At 31.9% G+C, this 20152-nt stretch overlaps 1 protein-coding gene across 3 annotated transcripts in view; it reads right to left on the bottom strand.

The window, feature by feature from the left end:
- LOC127728528 (serine/threonine-protein kinase 17B-like) overlaps nucleotides 1-20152 on the bottom strand; it is a 51553-nt gene that overhangs the window by 18602 nt on the left and 12799 nt on the right. Inside the window, exons 1-3 of one of the 3 annotated variants that reach the window (XM_052235950.1) lie at nucleotides 2239-2324; nucleotides 1554-1766; nucleotides 183-321 (exon numbers count right to left, since the gene is read on the bottom strand). In XM_052235950.1, coding sequence (XP_052091910.1) covers nucleotides 183-321; nucleotides 1554-1642 — 228 coding nt within the window. In that variant the 5' untranslated portion in view covers nucleotides 1643-1766; nucleotides 2239-2324. Of the gene's footprint in view, nucleotides 1-182; nucleotides 322-1553; nucleotides 1767-2072; nucleotides 2189-2238; nucleotides 2325-20152 lie in introns of those variants that run through there. The other 2 variants (XM_052235952.1, XM_052235949.1) reach the window with 2 other exon arrangements.

Here is a 20152-nt window from a genome sequence, read left to right as displayed (position 1 = left end):
TTAATAACCTATATTTCCTTCGAAAATCCAGTTAACAAAGACACACAAAATCACTCAACAAACTTCATCCAATTCAGCCTTCTCACTGTATGGTTGGTAACATTAAATATCTTATGACTGCAACACCAAGTTTATACTTATTACCCTAATAAATTAATATCTCTTTCAGCCAACATCAATACCTTTATATCTAAATGTACTATGTTTCTTTGATGAAGATAGTCAAGTCCTTCTAAAATCTGTTTCATAATCTTGACAACATCTCTTTCTTCAAAGGATTCTTCTGTAACACATTCATGAAACAATTCTCCGCCAGAGCAGCTGAAATAAGCATCAAACTTAATGAAGCATGAAATAAGACTAAGTCATGCATCAAATTAAATGTAAATATAATGAGGTATACAACAATAACTGCCTACTTAATGCCTATTTTAATTACAGCTGAAGTAAATTATTGGTTTAAGAAATTATGATAAAAGTACTAAAAACATTCTTCCTAGTTTCTTGTGTTGCATACATTTTGTAGAGGTCAGGGATCATTTAGTTAGTCCAAGTTCCAACTGATCACCAAATTAAAAGAAAATTACAAGATATATTCTGAACTTTTTATGTGAAAACTTCCAGTTATAGCAAAAAATAACTATTAGATAATTAGAAAGTTTGTCTAATGAAGCAGATTGCCCCCTCCCTCTACTGATAAAAAAAAATACTATTCCAGAATTAATTTTAACATGTCCTTGGTTTTTTTCCTATTCAATATTTTCATTTCATAACAAATCTCATCTAAAACATGGTAAACGTTTCAGACAATTTTGACAAGTGTCATATATCAAGATTAACTCTGTAATCCTTATGTTTCAAATGTAAGTTAAATCAACTTCTTTTTAATTTTTATATTACTTCTATTTCAGTTGTTTTCAATTAGTTAAAATGTTTTGTTGTAAATGTTTTCATATGATATTGCATTTTTTTTTTAATTACCACGGAAGATAATCAAGAGGTCAATGATTTTTATCCCAATTTCTTTACAAATTCAGCTTTCAATTTTTTGTGTCAATGTACAAATTTGGTTGTACTGAAGATTTTCCTGTATATCCATCATAAATCATCAAAATTCATATTAAATAAAGACATGACAATAAAAGTTGTTCTACTATTCAATTTCATTTCCCTATCCCTGAAAAAACCTGTTTACTGCTAAACATGGTAATATCTAATAATACATTGTATAACTGATTAAGATGACTCAGTAAAGAAATTTAATGCAGAAAAGTTACAACAGCTGTGAATTCTTTTATGTTGTCTCATACTGTCACATGTGATTTCCTTGATAAAATTGTAGCATATATGTACTTTATCAAAAGATAAATTATTTCAACCTTGATCCACCCCTAGATAATAATTTCCTTATTTTTGGCCTTTGTAATCTTGTTTCAAGTTCAATTGTAAATCGAAGTAGTAATATGGTACATACAAAATATCTTTTCAATAATAACATGTTGAACTCCCATCCTGTTTTATGTAATTAATCACAACTTCCTTCCCACACTTACTATTCTGTAATTAAAATAAGTTCTGTCGGTGTTTCAAACACCTCCAATAACTGTACCAGTCTTGGATGTGATATGGCATTTTCTAACATCACAACTTCCCGTAGTATTTCCTCTCGACATGTTTTACCACGTCGACGTTTCTTAATGTACTTTGCAGCAACTGTTTGTTTTGTTTCTATGTGCACTAGTTTTCTCACTACAGCAAATTTTCCTCTGAAAAAAAAGAAATTTTACTATTAAAGTTATTCAAATAAAATGCAGCATACAAAAATCTTTAAAATGACTTTTCCATACTATATATATGGAGCAGAAAATGAAATATTGCACAAACATACAAAAATATCACTACCCTTGTGTGTACATTTTTCTTCTTCATCATGAGTACAAGAACATAATTTGCCATCTCAAATTAGTTTTGACATGAGAGAAACAAGTACATGCAATATGCTTATTAAATAAACTACAATCTTTAAGATTTCTCCATTATAATTATTTAGAAGCTTTTTGTATTTCCCTTACGGGTAACTATAGTCATTATTGCTTTAGTGCATATAGTTGACCAGTCTATGTATGTTCCCCCTTCTATAACACTAATTCTGCAAGATGTTATAATTGTGTGCTTAACAGCCTTGTTTTATTATGACCAATACAGATTTTTAATCACTTCACGCTTCAAACAGCTCACCCTCACAAATCATCCCTTTTAACTTTCCTTTGCCTTCCATTCATTGATTAACTATGTAACACACGTCAATTAAAGGAGTTTTCAGTCACTGTATTAAACAGTCTGACTCATAATTATATAATTGAAATGCAACCTCATGCAGGTATCTTCTTAAAAGGTTATATTCAAAGGTTTTATTACATGTTTAAGTTTTTCTTACATTTTAAGCACACTGTATAAAATTCAAAGGCTTCTTTTCATTATATAAGTTTAATTCCAGGTGATTTTTTTTTACAAAATAAGTACTGATGCATGTAACATGCTTGTATTATACAAAGAATAATACATGTATTTTCCGAAAGAACTATATTTAGATGTCTGATAATAAGATCATAATGGAAATGAAGAAGGAAAATAATTGAATTCTATCTTTGCTATAACCTTCCATCTTAAGATGTTTCATGTATTCTGGTGTAGAATGTAATTACAAGGTATTCAATAAATGTCACTTCCTTATAAATTCAGACATCTGTATTTGGCAGTTTTATAGAAATCAATATATGCTGATAAAAATACACATGTACAGGAAGAGTTTCATGCATTCAAATTCATTCCTCTTTCTAGCAAAATTAAAAAAAAAAGTGTCCTTGAACATCGGATACAGGTGTGCATCTCACAGGTAATAACAGTCAATAATAAATACTTTTATGTTTAAAAGGATGTTACTGCATTTCACCATTTTTTAAATCCATTCAAAAAGTAGCACTGATTTCTGTTAATTTAACAGATGTGTGCAGATAAAAATTTATTATTTAATATATCTGTTAAAATTTTAAGTTGTAAGACTGCTTTTCAAGTATTCACAAAAAAAATATTATAAAACACCAGCAGGATATTGTTGAGTTGATTATAAAACTTCAAGGTGGATGCCTTTGAGTAATTATTCAGGTATAGAAGAGGTCACAATGTCAAAAACAGATCATATCCTCTTACAAAACACTAATGTAATAGAAACAAGGACAGTACCAATAGGATCATGACCTATGACCCTAAACAATAATCATGTACTAAATGTTGTGGTCTAAATTACAACCTCATATTACTGCTGTTACATACAATTTGCTTTGAACTGTGAGTTACAAGAAATACTATATGTCATATCCTTAGGGTCTTGTGGTTTCTACAGGTTCTATTTGACAAAAAGGTCAGCAAAGTTTGATAAATATCTACAGCTCATATAAATTTACTAGTTGTCAATCAAGAGAATTTTGTAAATAATTGTAAAAGGAACTATAAGGTATATATTACACATTTAAAGGATTGATTGATTGTCCTTTTCTAAAGTATCAATGAATACTGATATGCAGGACAGAAACACAATACTAGAAAACATTAATGCATTTAGGTATGTTCTGCAAAGAGGGGTCACCAGGATGAAGGGAGGAAATTTGAACAACCACTTGCAAGAAGATATGTTGCCTCTGGTAAAGGCAACAAAAATGTCTTAAAATATGCCACCTACAGACCATCATAATTTTTTGCAAAGTTTCTTTTACATACAGAAAGTAGCATGCACTTTTCCAACACCCAGGCATTAAATACATGCAGTGTGTGGTGCTCTTCTAATACCAGGCATGCAATTTAACATCCCCAATTTGACTGGACCTGAGAGTAAAAGAGGCATACAAATTCGACTTTTAGTATCAGTACATTCATAATATATTCAATTAATTTAAGAGCTCAAACCATGAATATGTTCCAATTGTCAACAATCAATCCTCTTTTCCTTGATTGTGACATTACTGAATAAGACTTATCATTGATTCTTCCTTGTCTGAGTATCATGACGAGTGCCACTTGTGGAACAGGACCTGACCTTTCTGTAGGATTTGAGATCACCCTCTGTTTTTGTTGGGTTCGTGTAGCTTAGTCTATAGTTTTCTGTTTTCATAGACTGTTGTTCATCTTTTCAATCATGGCATTGCCTGTTTTTCTTTGCCTTCTAGTTTTTGATTGTCTCCTATTTTGCTGTATACAATGGCAATTCTATACAGGACAGTATCAAATATTCAACCAAACTTTGTGTTCAAATGATTTTCAAAATCTGGTACTTATAAGATAAATTTAAACAAGGTTGTTTTTCCAGTAAAAATGGATAGTACTGCAATGCACATAGAATGTATCACTTCTGTATCCTGTTCAATCTTTTTGCTTTCAATTCAAATGCTCTACATTTCAGCAATATCAAAGAACATATAAAATATAAAACATCTTTGACTCTTCAAGGGACTAACAACCTAACAACAGCCATTTTTCAATTTACCATTTCATTAGACATTTTTGGCTTCTTTTAAACTTAACACTGCTTACATCTACATACATTGGGACACCCACAAGAGGCAGACAAGTTTCTGAACAAAGGAGCATGGCACAGTATAGGTGCATGTATAGGTTTTTTTATTCAAGAAATGGTTCACCTCAAAAATACAAATGTAGCTTTAAACCTCCATGGCTGTTGAAATATGCAAATTTGTAAGATTAGGTAAAATTAAGATAATCATCATTGCTGCTATGGTAACAAACATTTTTAAAATGGCTGTATATTTATACTTCTTGCTCCACAACTGAGCACACATTTATTCCATATACAACATTAGACATGTAAGAAGGAAGTAAACTTGTTCAAATTCAACATTAAAAACTGCAACCAAAATTGAGTGTAAATATGAATGAAGTACAGGTGAACGATGAATCAGCAATGTTCATGACTGAGGGTGGAGACATATTAACATGACAAATTCTAAACAAGATCAGGGCATGAACTCTATGTCACTACTTTTTACTTTTAAGTATGATTAAAGTCATCTAAAACAAAAACATCACAATAAATCTGAACTGAAACAGGTGTATTTACTTGTGCATTATAGATATAGTATATATGGTTTACATATGTTTTACATATGGTGACAACAGAGACACTATGGATTGTATCATCTGTACCCAAAACAGAAACAAATAAACATACAATGACAAATATAAAACGTTATATCTCATTTGATTAATTTTACTTGAAACTTGACAAGAGGGCCAAGAAGCTGTGATGGTTTGTTTTCATGTACTTATTTACAAAATATGATAGGATACAACTGCAGGTGATCATATGAAACAGTTTGTCCATTAATTGTTAAAACTTTCAGTTGAGCATTCAGACTGTACTCCTCCAAAATTGAAACAGCTTTATTGGTTTTTGCAGGTTTTTCTGTTGCTGTCTGAATGAGGATTTACTAGTTGAAATTGGGCTTTGAATTAGCTTCCAGTAAAGACAATAACTCCTAGATTGGTACTTTTTGTCTTTTGTATTTATGTTATTTGTTCTTGTACCAATCTGATGAGTCCAACTAATTTGTACATTTGTTTCCCTTTGTTGTGCTGTTACACCATTGCCAAAGGTGAGGGGAAGTTTGAGAGCTCACAAACTTGTTAAACCCCACTACATTATCCAAAACCATTAACCTATTATCCCTTGGTTGCAGTTGGTTGCTGTCAGCCATATGTTTTTACGTTTAATGTTGTTGTATAACAGACTTTTTCCTTTCAAAATACCACTATTTTGCAAAACCATCAGCTTGAAAATAGGATACTGAACAAAACTTTTACATATTTCTGAAAATAGCACCATATAAACTAAATTTGAGCGAAGTATGAACAATACTAGAATTTTTTTCATGACGACATAGCAGCCCTGGTGCCTATTACATTTCACTTTTCCATTAATCATGAAAGAATACTACTTTACATTTAAATTTTGGTAGCTCCTCCCCCTATTTGACTCATAAAATATCAAAATTCCGATCATAAAAATATTGAAACATAGAATATAGAATGATTGATTGTACTTTGCTTTATGTCCAGTGTCAAATATTTCATGTATGTTCAGGATGAGAACAAATATAATAGGTACCATAGGTCCTGAAATAGAATATAGAGACAAATTAAATGTTTGTTTTAAACAGTTATTGATACTGAAGGTTTAAAGTTCAATTCTTAAAAGATTTACTTTGAAATGTTGGACTTGATTAAAACACGTCACTAAGTAATTGAGCTGATACTGATTCTTATTGAGGGCAGATTGTCAGTTTTTGTCATATTGCAATTGCGAAAGAAATTCTATCAATATTGACCACTCTTCTACTGTCATCTCCCAAAAAGTTCCTTACCCATTACTTGTCTTCTTTTTTAAGCCACAAATGTCTAGTAATATACGTATACTGACAGCATACATCAAATCTTACTTTCGAAATATATATGTACTTTTGATGCAATTCAAATTGTTATAGTATTGTGTTTGACATTTTTTAAGCATTTTTAAACCAGAGAAAAATTTAATGAATACGATGTAAATGCAAAAAATTTTCCTAGATGAAAATCTTTGAGCTAGTACATCAAAACACCATAAAAGATCTAATCAGTACCTCAAGGTCACATTAAAACTGGACAAATATTTTTATTTCCATATTCAGCCTATAAACAGCCTATTTAATGAAATTCTTTCTTCCATAAAAATAGTAAAACTTCAGATATGACATAAAACATTTTAATTATCCCATAAACCTGCTCATTTTAATTATCTAGATCATTATCCCTGGTCATTTAAATCACCCATAAAAAACCCTTGTGTGGCCTCTAGCATTCAATATTCAAATTATGTTATTTTTTGGAGCTATTTTTACCTAACTTTTACCATATATAATAATGCAATAATTTCCTTTGAAAATCATAAAAGTAATTACGACAAAACAGTCTGTATATATATACAACTTCCCTCTAATATGATCACTCTGTGACAAAGTAAATTACATACCGAGCTTCAACAGCTATCAAATTTCGAAATCACCTGTATTTTCATTTGTGAATTTCATTATGTAACAGTGTGGACTAACAATTACAGATCATTGGCTTATTGCAGTATGATATGAGCCTAATACATGGTATTTTACTTCTCAACCTTTGTTCCTTTACTTGTATGTAAATATTGCTATTATCTATACAATGAAGGAGGAATTTAAAATGAACAAGAATAGTACACGGATGCCCACTCGCACTATCATTTTCTATGTTCAGTGGACTGTGAAATTGGGGTAAAAACTCTAATTTGGCATTAAAATTAGAAAGATCATATCACAGGGAACATGTGTACTAAGTTTCAAGTTGATTGGACTTCAACTTCATCGAAAACTACCTTGACCAAAAATTTTAACTTGAAGCGGGACAGACGAACGAATGAACGAACGGACGCACAGACCAAAAACATAATGCCCCTCTACTATCGTAGGTGGGGCATAAAAAAAAAATAAGAGAAATAAATAAAGTTATAATATGAGTTGAATTTAATGAAAGAATAAGTGTGCTACACTTCAATGGGGCAGCAATCTAATGACAAAAATAACCAAATGATTCTAACATACAGTCTTCAGCCAGGTGGCTATATGTCAGGCTCTAAATAGTCCAGTATGTATGTACATGTACATTTCTGCAAACTTTAATATTATAGTTCAAACAAAAGAATAGCATCACAAAACTGATGATTAGAGATAATCAAACAAAACAAATAATCACTCAAATCTATCACTTTCCGATAACAGAATAAAATCTCACTTTTCTAGCCTTTTTTACCTCTGATTACATCAGCAGAAAATGTAAAGCGAATTTCAATGAAGTCTGTCCTTTTTTTCTCATATAAGATTTAAAGTCATATGAACCAGTTTCTTGAAATTATATAATATTAAGGAAATTATTGAAGAAATTTTAGAACAAATTCACTTAGGTCATGTAAACGAATTTTAAAAGTAAGGTCTACAACACCTAAGTATATGGTCTATGGAGAATTAGGCAGATTTCCATTAGAAATAAAAGTTAAAATAAGAATGGAATCATTTTGGAGAAAAATATTGCATGGTGAAAAATTAAGTGGTAATATGTATAGATTATTACTTTGTTTTTAAAAAGCAAAAAAGCAGTCAGTCCTTCAAATGGTTGAAATTTAATTGGATCAATATTTAACGATACAGGATTAGGATATGTATTTGTCAATCAAGATAGTTCTGACAATAAAGATCTGATAAAACAGGTTTTATAAGATAAATATATTCAATAATGGCATCAAGATATTCAATTATCTTCCTGTGGTGTAAAAATTCCCATTGAACCTGGGTGTTGGCATAATATATATTCCTGCTGAGGACTGAAAATGAACTATCTTTTTATATATGTAAGTCTCCAGAACTGGTTAATATTAGAGGATAAACAGCTGCGCCATGAGTGCATGATACGCTCGTCGTCTTGTGTGTGAATTTTTATGCAATAATCATAAATAGTTTCTGACATACGGCGCGACATGCGAAAACCCCCCTTTTTTTTACAAAAAACTCAATATCTCTAAAATAAAATTTTGAATCAAAACCAAAAAGTATACAGATCTTTAGATCAATATAATAAGAAGTGTGTAAAATTTTAAGCAATAATCATACATCGTTTTTGAGATACGGCGCGACATGTGAAAACCCCCCCTTTTAAAAAAAAAAAATCAATATCTCTAAAATAAAATTTTGAATCAAAACCAAAAAGTATACAGATATTTAGATTAATATAACTAAGAAGTGTGTAAAAATTTTAAGCAATAATCATAAATCGGTTTTGAGATACGGCGCGACATGTGAAAAAAAACACACACCTGTTTTAGTTACGTGTATACGAAGTCCCGTAATTCAAAAAGTTTTAATCTTATTTTCACCAAAAAGTATAGATTGTTTGACCATCATAAGAAACAACTATGTTAAGTTTCATGAAATTTGGATAAGTCGTTCTCAAGTTACAGTGCAACATGTTTACGCCGGACAGACAGACGGACAGACGACTTTTGTATACCATAATACGTCCAGTCAAAATTTTGACAGGCGTATAAAAATTGATTCCTATTTATTATACGAAGTATCCAAGTAAACAGAAGTTAGCAGTCATGTTATATCTTATTGCAATGTTAAATTATATAAACAGGTGGCATCTTAATGCAATTGGATGTGCAAAATTTAATATATGGTATTGACCAATAGTGCAAGAATTGACACACCAAACACCAAAATTTTACCACCAGTTTTGGTGAAAACTGACAAAATATCCCTACACCTTGGTATCCTGATTTAGGTTACATTGTATACATGTATATACAAAGAACTGTGACTGTGAGGAAGTTTTCATCATTATGAATGAAAGAAGTTGGCACATATTATAAGATACACTGTACAACAAATCTTATTGATAATTCTCATCACTATAATATTTATGATCAGTTATTTGAGCTTATGTATGTACCATGTGGTTCTTTGAAGTTATTCACACTGACATTGGTTTTCTAAGGATAGTATTTAACCAAGTTGACAGGAGGTTATATCTGATAATCAGAATCAACATCTCAGTGGCCATTCTTTAATCAGGGAACTCTTACATTCTTTTTGTATTTTTCAGTAATTCATCATAATACATGTACATGTATTTTATTGAAAGACAAAATATATAATAAAAAAAAGAAATTATATCAAGTATATATGCTATTGTACTAGTGTAGTATAGTATGCATGAAATTTCTTCAAATTCAGGAATTTCCCCATATTATTTTTAGTTCCATTATATAAAAGAACACCTATAGTACTGCAACCAGAGTTCTTTTTTTTAAACCTTAATGTTCCGGAAGAACACACACCTAAATCATATATCGATGGAAAGAGGAAAACGTGTACAATAAGAAAAGTTTGGTCGTAAAAATCCAGAGTGGTCACATTTTTGTAAAATTGAGGTCAAAGGTCAGACCTAAAAATATCAATATTTCAACTACAAGGACAAAAAGGAGAAATTTTCTGATAAATAGGCAATGGAATGCTACAAAAACGGTTCAATCATAAGCATATACTACAAACGATGATAAAACGACAAATTTGACTACTTATATGAAGAGCTGCCATTACAAAATGGCGTTGATTTGGAACCTTCTGATTTTTTGCCATTTATGACATAGCAAAAGAAGAGGTGGCCTTGACCTTTTCACATCCATAAACTTTCATATTGTTTATACTTTTTCACTTCAGTATATTACAAAATTATTTTCTAAACTATAAAACACCAGTTTATCAAACTATTTCAATATTTTTTTATCTTTGAAAAAAACAAAATTCAAGCACTGAAACAGTGTTTTTAATTTTGTATCTAAAAGGTTGTGTATTTTGTGAAAATTAGTATCTAGTTATAGATAAGTACATATTGTGTATTTGCAAAGTCTGGACAGATCAGTTATAACACAAAAAAATACCATAGTCAACCGAGGCGAATGCGAGGTTTAAAAAAATCATATGTGTGACTTGCATTGAGTAAGCGTTTGTTTGAGTGTAAAACAAAGTCAGTTTGGTGCATGAACATTGTCTTAGTGGGATTATCTGTGCAAAAAAGTGTAGACTCATCAATTTTTTAGAGAAGTGATGGAAAATAATACAATGTAATGTCAATTTGCTAATGTTGTAATTTAAAATCAGTCATGACCCTTATATAACTTGTCTTATAAAAGCAAAATACAATAGCCTTAGTTTCATTAAATACTATTTCGCTTTTCGGAGGGTCGACAGAGGGTGCAAAGATTTTATAATTTCTTTAGAAATATTATCTTATCAACTTTTTCTTGGACGAATCGTTTCTCAACTTTGTAACGTAACTAACAGTCCTGCTGAAAATATTTGAAGTAATGGAATGACTTTAACACGATTAGTCATCAGCGTAAGCCATGGCAATGTTCTCTTGTTTATAGCCTACCTTTGCCAGGAGGAACTCTAATTGACAATTAAGAACAAACATTTTTAAACGTATTTTGATTTTAATTAATTTCTCTTAATAATTTTTTTTTTCATAATAGATGGCAATGTGCACCATTCTAACAAAAACCGATAAGTCGAGTACTCGTTGACATCCCTATTAAACAGGGATGTTAATCAATCAATTCGTCATCATATGCGGATTCAGCACGCGTAATATATTTACAACAGTTTGTTGAAAGCAAACACAGCTTTTGAGCACAAAGATTTGCCTTAGCAGGTACAAAGATAATCCTGTAAGTAATCTGATGACATTTGTCACATGACAAATGATGGGGTTTATCCATTTTTGTCTTCCCGGTCGAATTTTTGAAAGAATTCGGAACACGAACAGGACCTCTATTACCTTTGGTATAATGAAACAGCCGCCAACGATGATGCACTGTCAGTCAATTGAAAAGTGTTATCTTGACCTCTCTTCACTTTCATCTGACGCATTCTGGATTCAATTGCGGATTGATAATAAAATTGAGAATGGAAATGGGGAATGTGTCCGAAAGAGACAACAACCCGACCATAGAGCAGACAACAGCCGAAGGCTACCAGTGGGTCCTCAATGCAGCGAGAAACCTGAAAGTCTGCTCGTGCCATGGAATGAAACGTTCCTCACTATCAATTGTCTCCGTGTTGGTGACTATATTGTCAGCACCTTTTTGTATCAAACAACCCCCTTGGTGTTTTGCAACAATGCTATCTGGAGCGAAAATACCGTCTTGATTCGGCCAAACTCGTGCATGGCAATGCTTGTCAGGTATAGTCTTACCTCTGTTTAGGAAACACAAAAGACATGTGAGTACAAAGTTTCTATCAATATTCGTGACCCATATTCCCATATTAATGATATTACTGCACGGTCAATCCCAAAAGTAATGGGGCGAATGTTGACACAGAAACGATTTATTTTCTAATAGCCATACATTTACGATTTTGTGTTATCTTTAGGGACAATATACGGTTCAGAAGCGCCTTTGTGTGATTTTTTATCAATTAACTAACAAATAAACTACAAAAGCGATACAGGCATCTTTTCCATAGAAACATCCAACGAGCTCATAAGAGCGCTGGCGGCACAGTGAAGTAATTGTTCTTCTTTTTATGTATCCTTGATATCTTCAGACAGACCTTGGTGTAATTCTGAAAGTCTTAACATAGACTTCAATTTTCCTTCAACAGATATGGCATCCCCTACATTGAATTCAGAGCTAAACTCTATATTTGATATCCATTGGCCTTGCTGTGTCTGAATTGTAAGGTGCCATTATATCTAGTTAGTAAGTTCTGGAGTTTTGTAGTTTGGTAAGCATCAGAGACAATCTTGGGTGAAAGTGATCGGTATATTTCGAGGATGTCCTATATGAGAAAGGCCTTTTTATGAAAGAACAGACCATTACTTACAACCAATTTCAAATTCTAATTTTTAGTAACTGTTTTACCTGATTACACAGGTGTTGACTTCAATAAGTACTTGGTGATGCATGCTGAAAGGTAGACTGAATTTGAAAATAAATTTGTACTCGCGATTATCTTTACCATGCCATGCATGGATAACTGATTACTCACACAAGCACACCTCAAATGACCGTCAACACGTTCAGACGACTCAGTTTTGTGTAGTTTTCTGTAATTTTTAAAGCCAAACTACAAGGAGGAAACTGAGCGCGAGATCGAATAAAAGTGTCAGGTTGTGAGGATACATGTGCATCAGTTTGATCACATATATGGCTTTCTGTTGTTTCTAATTAAAAGAAGCAACAATTTTGCCTTCTGGTGTAAGTCTTATAACATCACTGATGATTCACAACTCTTTCGCCCAAGAAAAGCAGAATATCAAGAGAAGTTGGTTGTATCATTACCTTGTTACACACCAAATCTCTGCAAAACTTCAATAGTACTTTCCCCCGAACCGCTTGCATGCATATTAATTGCTTTGAGGTTGAACATTGACATACAATGTATTTTTCCCACACAATATCAACTAGTCATTATCCGGAAAAACAACTTATCCGAAGGATTTGGTTAACTTTTATAAAAAGTCAAAATTTTATTAACTAAAATATAACTTATTAACAGAAAATACACGAAAGAACTACTATATATATTCAAATCTCTCAAAAATAAATTAACTTATCCTAGAAAATGTACATAATTTCATCGAAACTATCAAATTCATTGTTAAGGAAAAAATAAATGGTGGAGCTGATTGACGGATAGGAAATTTCCGTAATTAAAAAAGGTACAAATGATGTTTTTATTTTTGAGTTTTTGACAAAATTGTTTGAAATTTGCCCAACAAAATTTGCATGCAGTATTGCAATAATACATTTTGTCCTCTCAAATGTCAAATACTGTTTTTGAATCATATGTTTTCTCGTTTTCATAGAAAAACGCGTTAAATTTCCATCTGAAAACAGTCAACTTTAAGTTTGAAAGTTTTACTCGGGGATGGTATTATATTTATGGCTTCATCATTCAAATGATCCTAGATGATATGTGCATCGAAAATTTTTACAAAAGTGGCGGGAAATTTAACAAAAACATTTAGTTTTGGGATTTTAAAGTGACTACCCAAAACCGTAAATTGAGGGGTACCCCATTAAAGGGCTAAAATACAAAAATGTGACCATAGAAACTTTTTACGACCAGACGGAAAATAAAATATAGATATTATTCTATCATTTAAAACAATTTGCGGCCGTGTGTTATTCCGGAACATTAAACTCGTTAACTAAGCGTCTTTTTCGAGGTCAGTTGCAGTACTACTACTTCTATCACCATTTAAAAGAAGACAAGCATAAAAGATTTACGAACTTTATTGGCCCTTCAATAAAACAACTTGTTTTATGACAAATTTAAAAGTCAAAATGTGCCAATATTTCTTTATTATACTGTTTGATTAGGTTATAATATTGGCACATGTTTTATTTGTTAAACATCAAATCATGTTGAACATATAGATAGCACAATTACAGTCATTAAAGTTATAAACATGATAATAGACTATTAGTTTTAATCTTGTTACAACTCATCATATGTGGGTGTTTAAAAATCATTTAATATCTATAGCTAACATACATATAATATGTGATACTTCTGTGCATTGTACTCCTGAGGCCTCCAAGTGAGTTATACTCCTGAGGCCTCCAAGTGAGTTAGGTGGATAGAAGTCACATTGGCAATCATATCACTTCTCCTTACTGTAAATTCAAAAATTATTGCGTGCATTTATTATTGCGATTTTTGAAGAATGGACAAAAATGCAAGATTAATTATTGCAATTTTAGGAAAATCTGCATACAGATATCCGTATCAGATATCGGAATGCGAGTTCTTATTATTGCGATAATCACCAAGTCGTATTATTCACATTAATAAAAACCTCGCAATAATTTCTGAATTTACAGTATTTTTATATAGGTAGCAATATATGCAATAAAGTTACAGCTTCTACCCCAAAGCAAACTAAGTTGCTATCAAGAAACTGTTTGCACCAGATGGGACAGATGTACAGAGCACCAACTTTTTACACTCTCAATATTTTACAGGAAAAAAGCAACAGAAACAAGTGCATAAATATGAAAATAAGCACAAAGGGTATGATTGCCAATAAGATAACTATCAACCATACTACATGTACAAAGAACAAGGATGTATAAACAATTACAAGTCACTGTACAGATTTCAAAGATGAGCAAACTCCATACAGTATCAAACTGTTTGGTAAGCTATAACGGACTCCGGAATAGAAAAAAAAAAAGATAAACAAAACAAGCGACACCTAACAGCTAAATTTAAGTATGGGTAAATAACATTAAATAAAACAAAAGTGGACACGCTGAAATGTCTCGCCTTCTTTACTAATCATTGATATTATGTTGATAGTCCTAAATATAAAGCTTTATTACAACTGTCACATAAACTTAACATTAACCAAGTAAACTAAACATTGACCAATGAACCATGAAAATGAGGTCAAGGTCAGATGAACCATGCTAGGCACGCATGTACAGCTAACAATTCTTCCATACAAGAAATATAGTTGACCTATTGCTTATAGTATGAAAAACAGGCCAAAACACAAAAACTTAACACTGAGCAATGAACCTTGAAAATGAGGTCAAGGTAAAAAAAACCTGCGTGACTGACAAATAGATCATAAAATATTTCCATACACCAAATATAGTTGAACTATTGCATATAGTATTAGAAAAAAAGACCAAAACTCAAAAACTTAACTTTGACCACTGAACCATGAAAATGAGGTCAAGGTCAGATGACACCTGCCAGCTAGACATGTACACCTTACAATCATTCCATACACCAAATATAGTTGACCTATTGCATACAGTATAAGAAAAACAGACCAAAACACAAAAACTTAACTGTAACCACTGAACCATGAAAATGAGGTCAAGGTCAGATGACACCTGCCAGCTAGACATGTACACCTTACAGTCCTTCCATACACCAAATATAGTAGACCTATTGCATACAGTATAAGAAAAACAGACCAAAACACAAAAACTTAACTATAACCACTGAACCATGAAAATGAGGTCAAGGTCAGATGACACCTGCCAGCTAGACATGTACACCTTACAGTCCTTCCATTCACCAAATATAGTAGACCTATTGCATACAGTATAAGAAAAACAGACCAAAACACAAAAACTTAACTATAACCACTGAACCATGAAAATGAGGTCAAGGTCAGATGACACCTGCCAGCTAGACATGTACACCTTACAGTCCTTCCATACACCAAATATAGTAGACCTATTGCATACAGTATAAGAAAAACAGACCAAAACACAAAAACTTAACTTATAATAACCACTGAACCATGAAAATGAGGTCAAGGTCAGATGACACCTGCCAGTTGGACATGTACACCTTACAGTCCTTCCATACACCAAATATAGAAGACCTATTGCTTATAGTATCTGATATATGGACTTGCCCACGAAAACTTAACCTTGTTCACTGATCCATGAAATGAGGTCGAGGTCAGGTGAAAACTGTCTGACCGGTATGAGGACCTTGCAAGGTACGCACATATTAAATATAGTTATCCTATTATTCATAATAAGAGAGAAATTAACATTACAAAAAATCTTAACTTTTTTTCAAGTAGTCACTGAACCATGAAAATGAGGTCAAGGACATTGGACATGTGACTGACGGAAACTTCGTAACATGAGGCATCCATATACAAAGTATGAAGCATCCAGACCTTCCACCCTCTAAAATATAAAGCTTTTAAGAAGTTAGCTAACGCCGCCGCCACCGCCGCCGGATCACTATCCCTATGTCGAGCTTTCTGCGACAAAAGTCTCAGGCTCGACAAAAAACAAATATGGCTGATGGCTGATGGCAACATATAAAAAATACCAGACTTAAGGCTCATGGCTTGGGACAGGCAAATAAAGACTGGTATGGTTTAACAGTATAGGTTGACTACATTTAGAAGCACAAACAAGCATGGTGGATAATGAAAATAATAAACAACTGGCACAGGACACGTATATATGCCAATGATTTGGCAGTTTTTCTCATGTTGGAACATAAATTGTAGAAAGATCGAGGTAGCACTATCTTCCTAAAAAAGCTTTAACCATATGCAGATTTTCATTTTTTTCTTCTGGATTTTTTCTAAAACCTCATAAAGAAGCATTATTTCCTGCATAGTGTATCTGATTACACCATATAGCAGTATACGATTTCCTGCAATTTGTATATCTGATTCCAGAAAAAAAATAATGATAAGTAAAACAAACATGCACCAATAACCTTCGGAATCTCATCAGGTAACATCTACCTCTAATCAATAAAACATGTAATAAAACAAAGTAAAAATGCTGCCAAGTGTAAATGAATTAAACTTTTGAGTCTGAAGTGCTTTTCTGGATTAACCTTCATCAGGAATGCTCCAACCTCAACATTTTTAAAAAGCAAGGAATGCGTAAATACTCTAAAACATTGGGAGCTATATGACCAAAAAGGATCCAAACAGCATTACCATATTTATCTAAGATCAACATTAACATCAATGCCTGAGGGAGTTGGAACCTTACAAATATTTTTCTCCTTAATTTCTTAAAAGTTTCTTAATTCAAAACTTGTCAAAACATTTTGGTATACTTTATAGCTTGCTGTTCTGTGTGAGCCAAGGCTCCGTGTTGAAGGCCGTACTTTGACCTATAATGGTTTACTTTCACAAATTGTGACTTGGATGGAGAGTTGTCTCATTGGCACTCATACCACATCTTCTTATATCTATATACATCTTTCCCCTTAATTATATTAATATCATATAATCTAATACATGTATACTACCATGATTACCCCAAGCTATGTGGCATTATTCAGGCACCAATTGAATTTACCGTTATAGTTTCAGTTCCTGTAGACCAACAGTACGGGGCTAGTTAACGACTTATGGCTACAATATCAAAAAAGGTACACTATATCAAAATCCTGCTGAACACTTCCTGTACCAATTTCAAGAATGGTATTAAATGATACAATATTATAGTATTTCTGACTCTAAATATCATTCTTTCCATGTAACCTATTTTTACTTTTTTTAAACTTATGAGAACCAACATATAATTTGTTCTTAATAGCCAGAACTATGACAAAGAAAATATTCAGATAAGATATTAAAATCCCTCCTCACTTTACATAACTGTGTCTAGTCTGAGTCAGTCAAGCTGATCACAAACTTGTTAAAAAACCTTCTTAGTAATCAGGGTCGTTTGTCACCAGAGGCCTACCCACATCATCAATGAACAATTTGTAATAACATTGACTAGATAATTTACCTCTGTTAAAAATAGCTTGGTAGGTTTATTTTTTAATTAAACTTAGGAAATATGTCTAAAATCTTCAATTAAATAATAACTCATTAAAAATATTCCTTCAATTAAAACTAACAATATGTTTTACTGCACTCTCAGCTTAAGCTTATAGAATGATAGGTCTCTCGTATTCACTTAAGCTTGATATTGGTGTTTTGTGTTTTCATTGCTTAAAAAGCAAGTACATAAATGAAGTGTTAGAAAAAAATATATATAATTTTCTAATGTTTACTTTATATTCAAATTGTATTTAAAGGCCATTATACATATATTCAAGTCTGCATATTATACAGGTTACAGGAAGAAATAGTTTGACTTTTTGTATCATCACTGCTTACTTTTTACATAAATATTGAAAAGGAGGCATGGGATTAATAACTTGATTTTAAATAAAACAAGCATTCTGAGAGTATTGCATGGCAATGCAATACTTTGTCCCCTACCAGGTTAAAAACTCATTGAACTGGAACAAAATGTGAACTTGATCCATAACTTGTCATGGTGTAAACTATATAACAAATATCAAATCAATATCTTTAAGCATGACAAAAAAAGTGAGGAAAACTGGTTATTTTTGCATGAATTTCCTAATTCCAATTCAAGGACCATAACTTTGCAAAAAAATCATTTGAACCGAACAAAATTCGATCTTGATTTGTAACTTGTCAACAAATCATTCAATTCTAGTCATTATTTCAGTGTAAGATTTTCATTAAACGAAAATTACATGATTCCACGAAATGATGTTTGTCTTCTTTGGCGCCTAAACTAGGTGACGTCATAGGTATTCTTCCAGCATCAAACATAAACATCGGGCGTTTTCTTGCTTCTTGTCCGCTTCAGAATGTAATAAAATTTGATAAAAAGAAGATTTCTAGGTGCAAAATGTAAGTTTTTTTGCTTATTATTGGAGAAATTACATGTCAATATATTCCCGTATTCAAAATGTCAGCTTCCTTAGTTACAGACAGAGACAGAGAATTTTACGCTTATTGTCATCCAATCAAGACCATTGATACAAAATAATTGCATTAGAATTCAAAACTGATCTGTAGCTTTTCAAGATAAAACTATATACCAAATATCAAATCAATATCTTAAAGCATGATGAAAAAAAATGCGGAAAACTGATTACTTGCCAGAATTTTCTATGTCTAAGGACCATAACTCATCACACCGGAACAAAATTTGAACTTGATCTGTAACTTGTCATGGCAAAACTATAAACCAAATATCAAATTAATATCTTCAAGCATGACAAAATAAATGTGGATAGTGTCCACATGTGGACACAGATGATGCCCCCGCTTGCATATCATATAATTATAAAGGGACATAACTGAAGAACGGTAAAAGTGACGCTACCCAAATTTGAACTTGATCTGAGTTTTGTGGTAATAAGCAATGTGTTTAAGTTTCATAACATTTGGTTGAGGCAAACTAAAGTTGAGAACAGAAACTAAAAATTCAGCAATTTTTCTATTTGTAAACACGCATAACTCTAGAACAGTTGTGTATAAGTTTTATAACATTTGGTTGAGACAAACTAAAAAACTCAGCAATTTTTATGTTTATAAAGGGACATAACTCAAGAATAGTAAAAGTGTCCACACCTTATTTCGTACTTAATCTGTATTATGTAGTAATATGCATTGTGTATAAGTTTCATAACATTTGGTTTAGGAAAACTAAAGTTAGAAAACAGAAACAAAAAATTTATATTTGATCTTAGTTTTGTGGTAATGAATATTGTGTATAGGTTTCATAATGTTTGGTTGGGGCAAACTTAAGTTACAGAATGGAAACTAAAAATTTTTGCAATTTTTGGATTTATAAAGGGGCATAACTCAATAATGGTTAAAGTGACACTACCCAAATTCAACTTGATCTGTGTTTTATCAGTGGAAGGCAAAATTAAACATTGCATTGTATAAAGCATTGATTGTAGTTGGTTTAACTATAATCATGGACAAAGGAAGATAACTCCAATTTTAAAAATTACTTGAATAATGACATTGATATTTTTGGGAAAAAAATGAAAAATTTAGCAACTTTTGCAATTTGTAAAGGCGCATAACTCTAGAACAGTAAAAGTGACGCCCCCAAAATTCAAACTTGATCAGTGTTTTGTGGTAAATAGCATTGTGTATAAGTTTCATAACATTT

The sequence above is a fragment of the Mytilus californianus genome, unplaced genomic scaffold (assembly GCF_021869535.1).
Source record: "Mytilus californianus isolate M0D057914Y unplaced genomic scaffold, xbMytCali1.0.p SCAF_2, whole genome shotgun sequence".
NCBI classification, from domain to species: domain Eukaryota; kingdom Metazoa; phylum Mollusca; class Bivalvia; order Mytilida; family Mytilidae; genus Mytilus; species Mytilus californianus.
The sequence above is the reverse complement of the archived record's forward strand: the minus strand, read 5'-3'. Positions and strand labels throughout refer to the sequence as shown.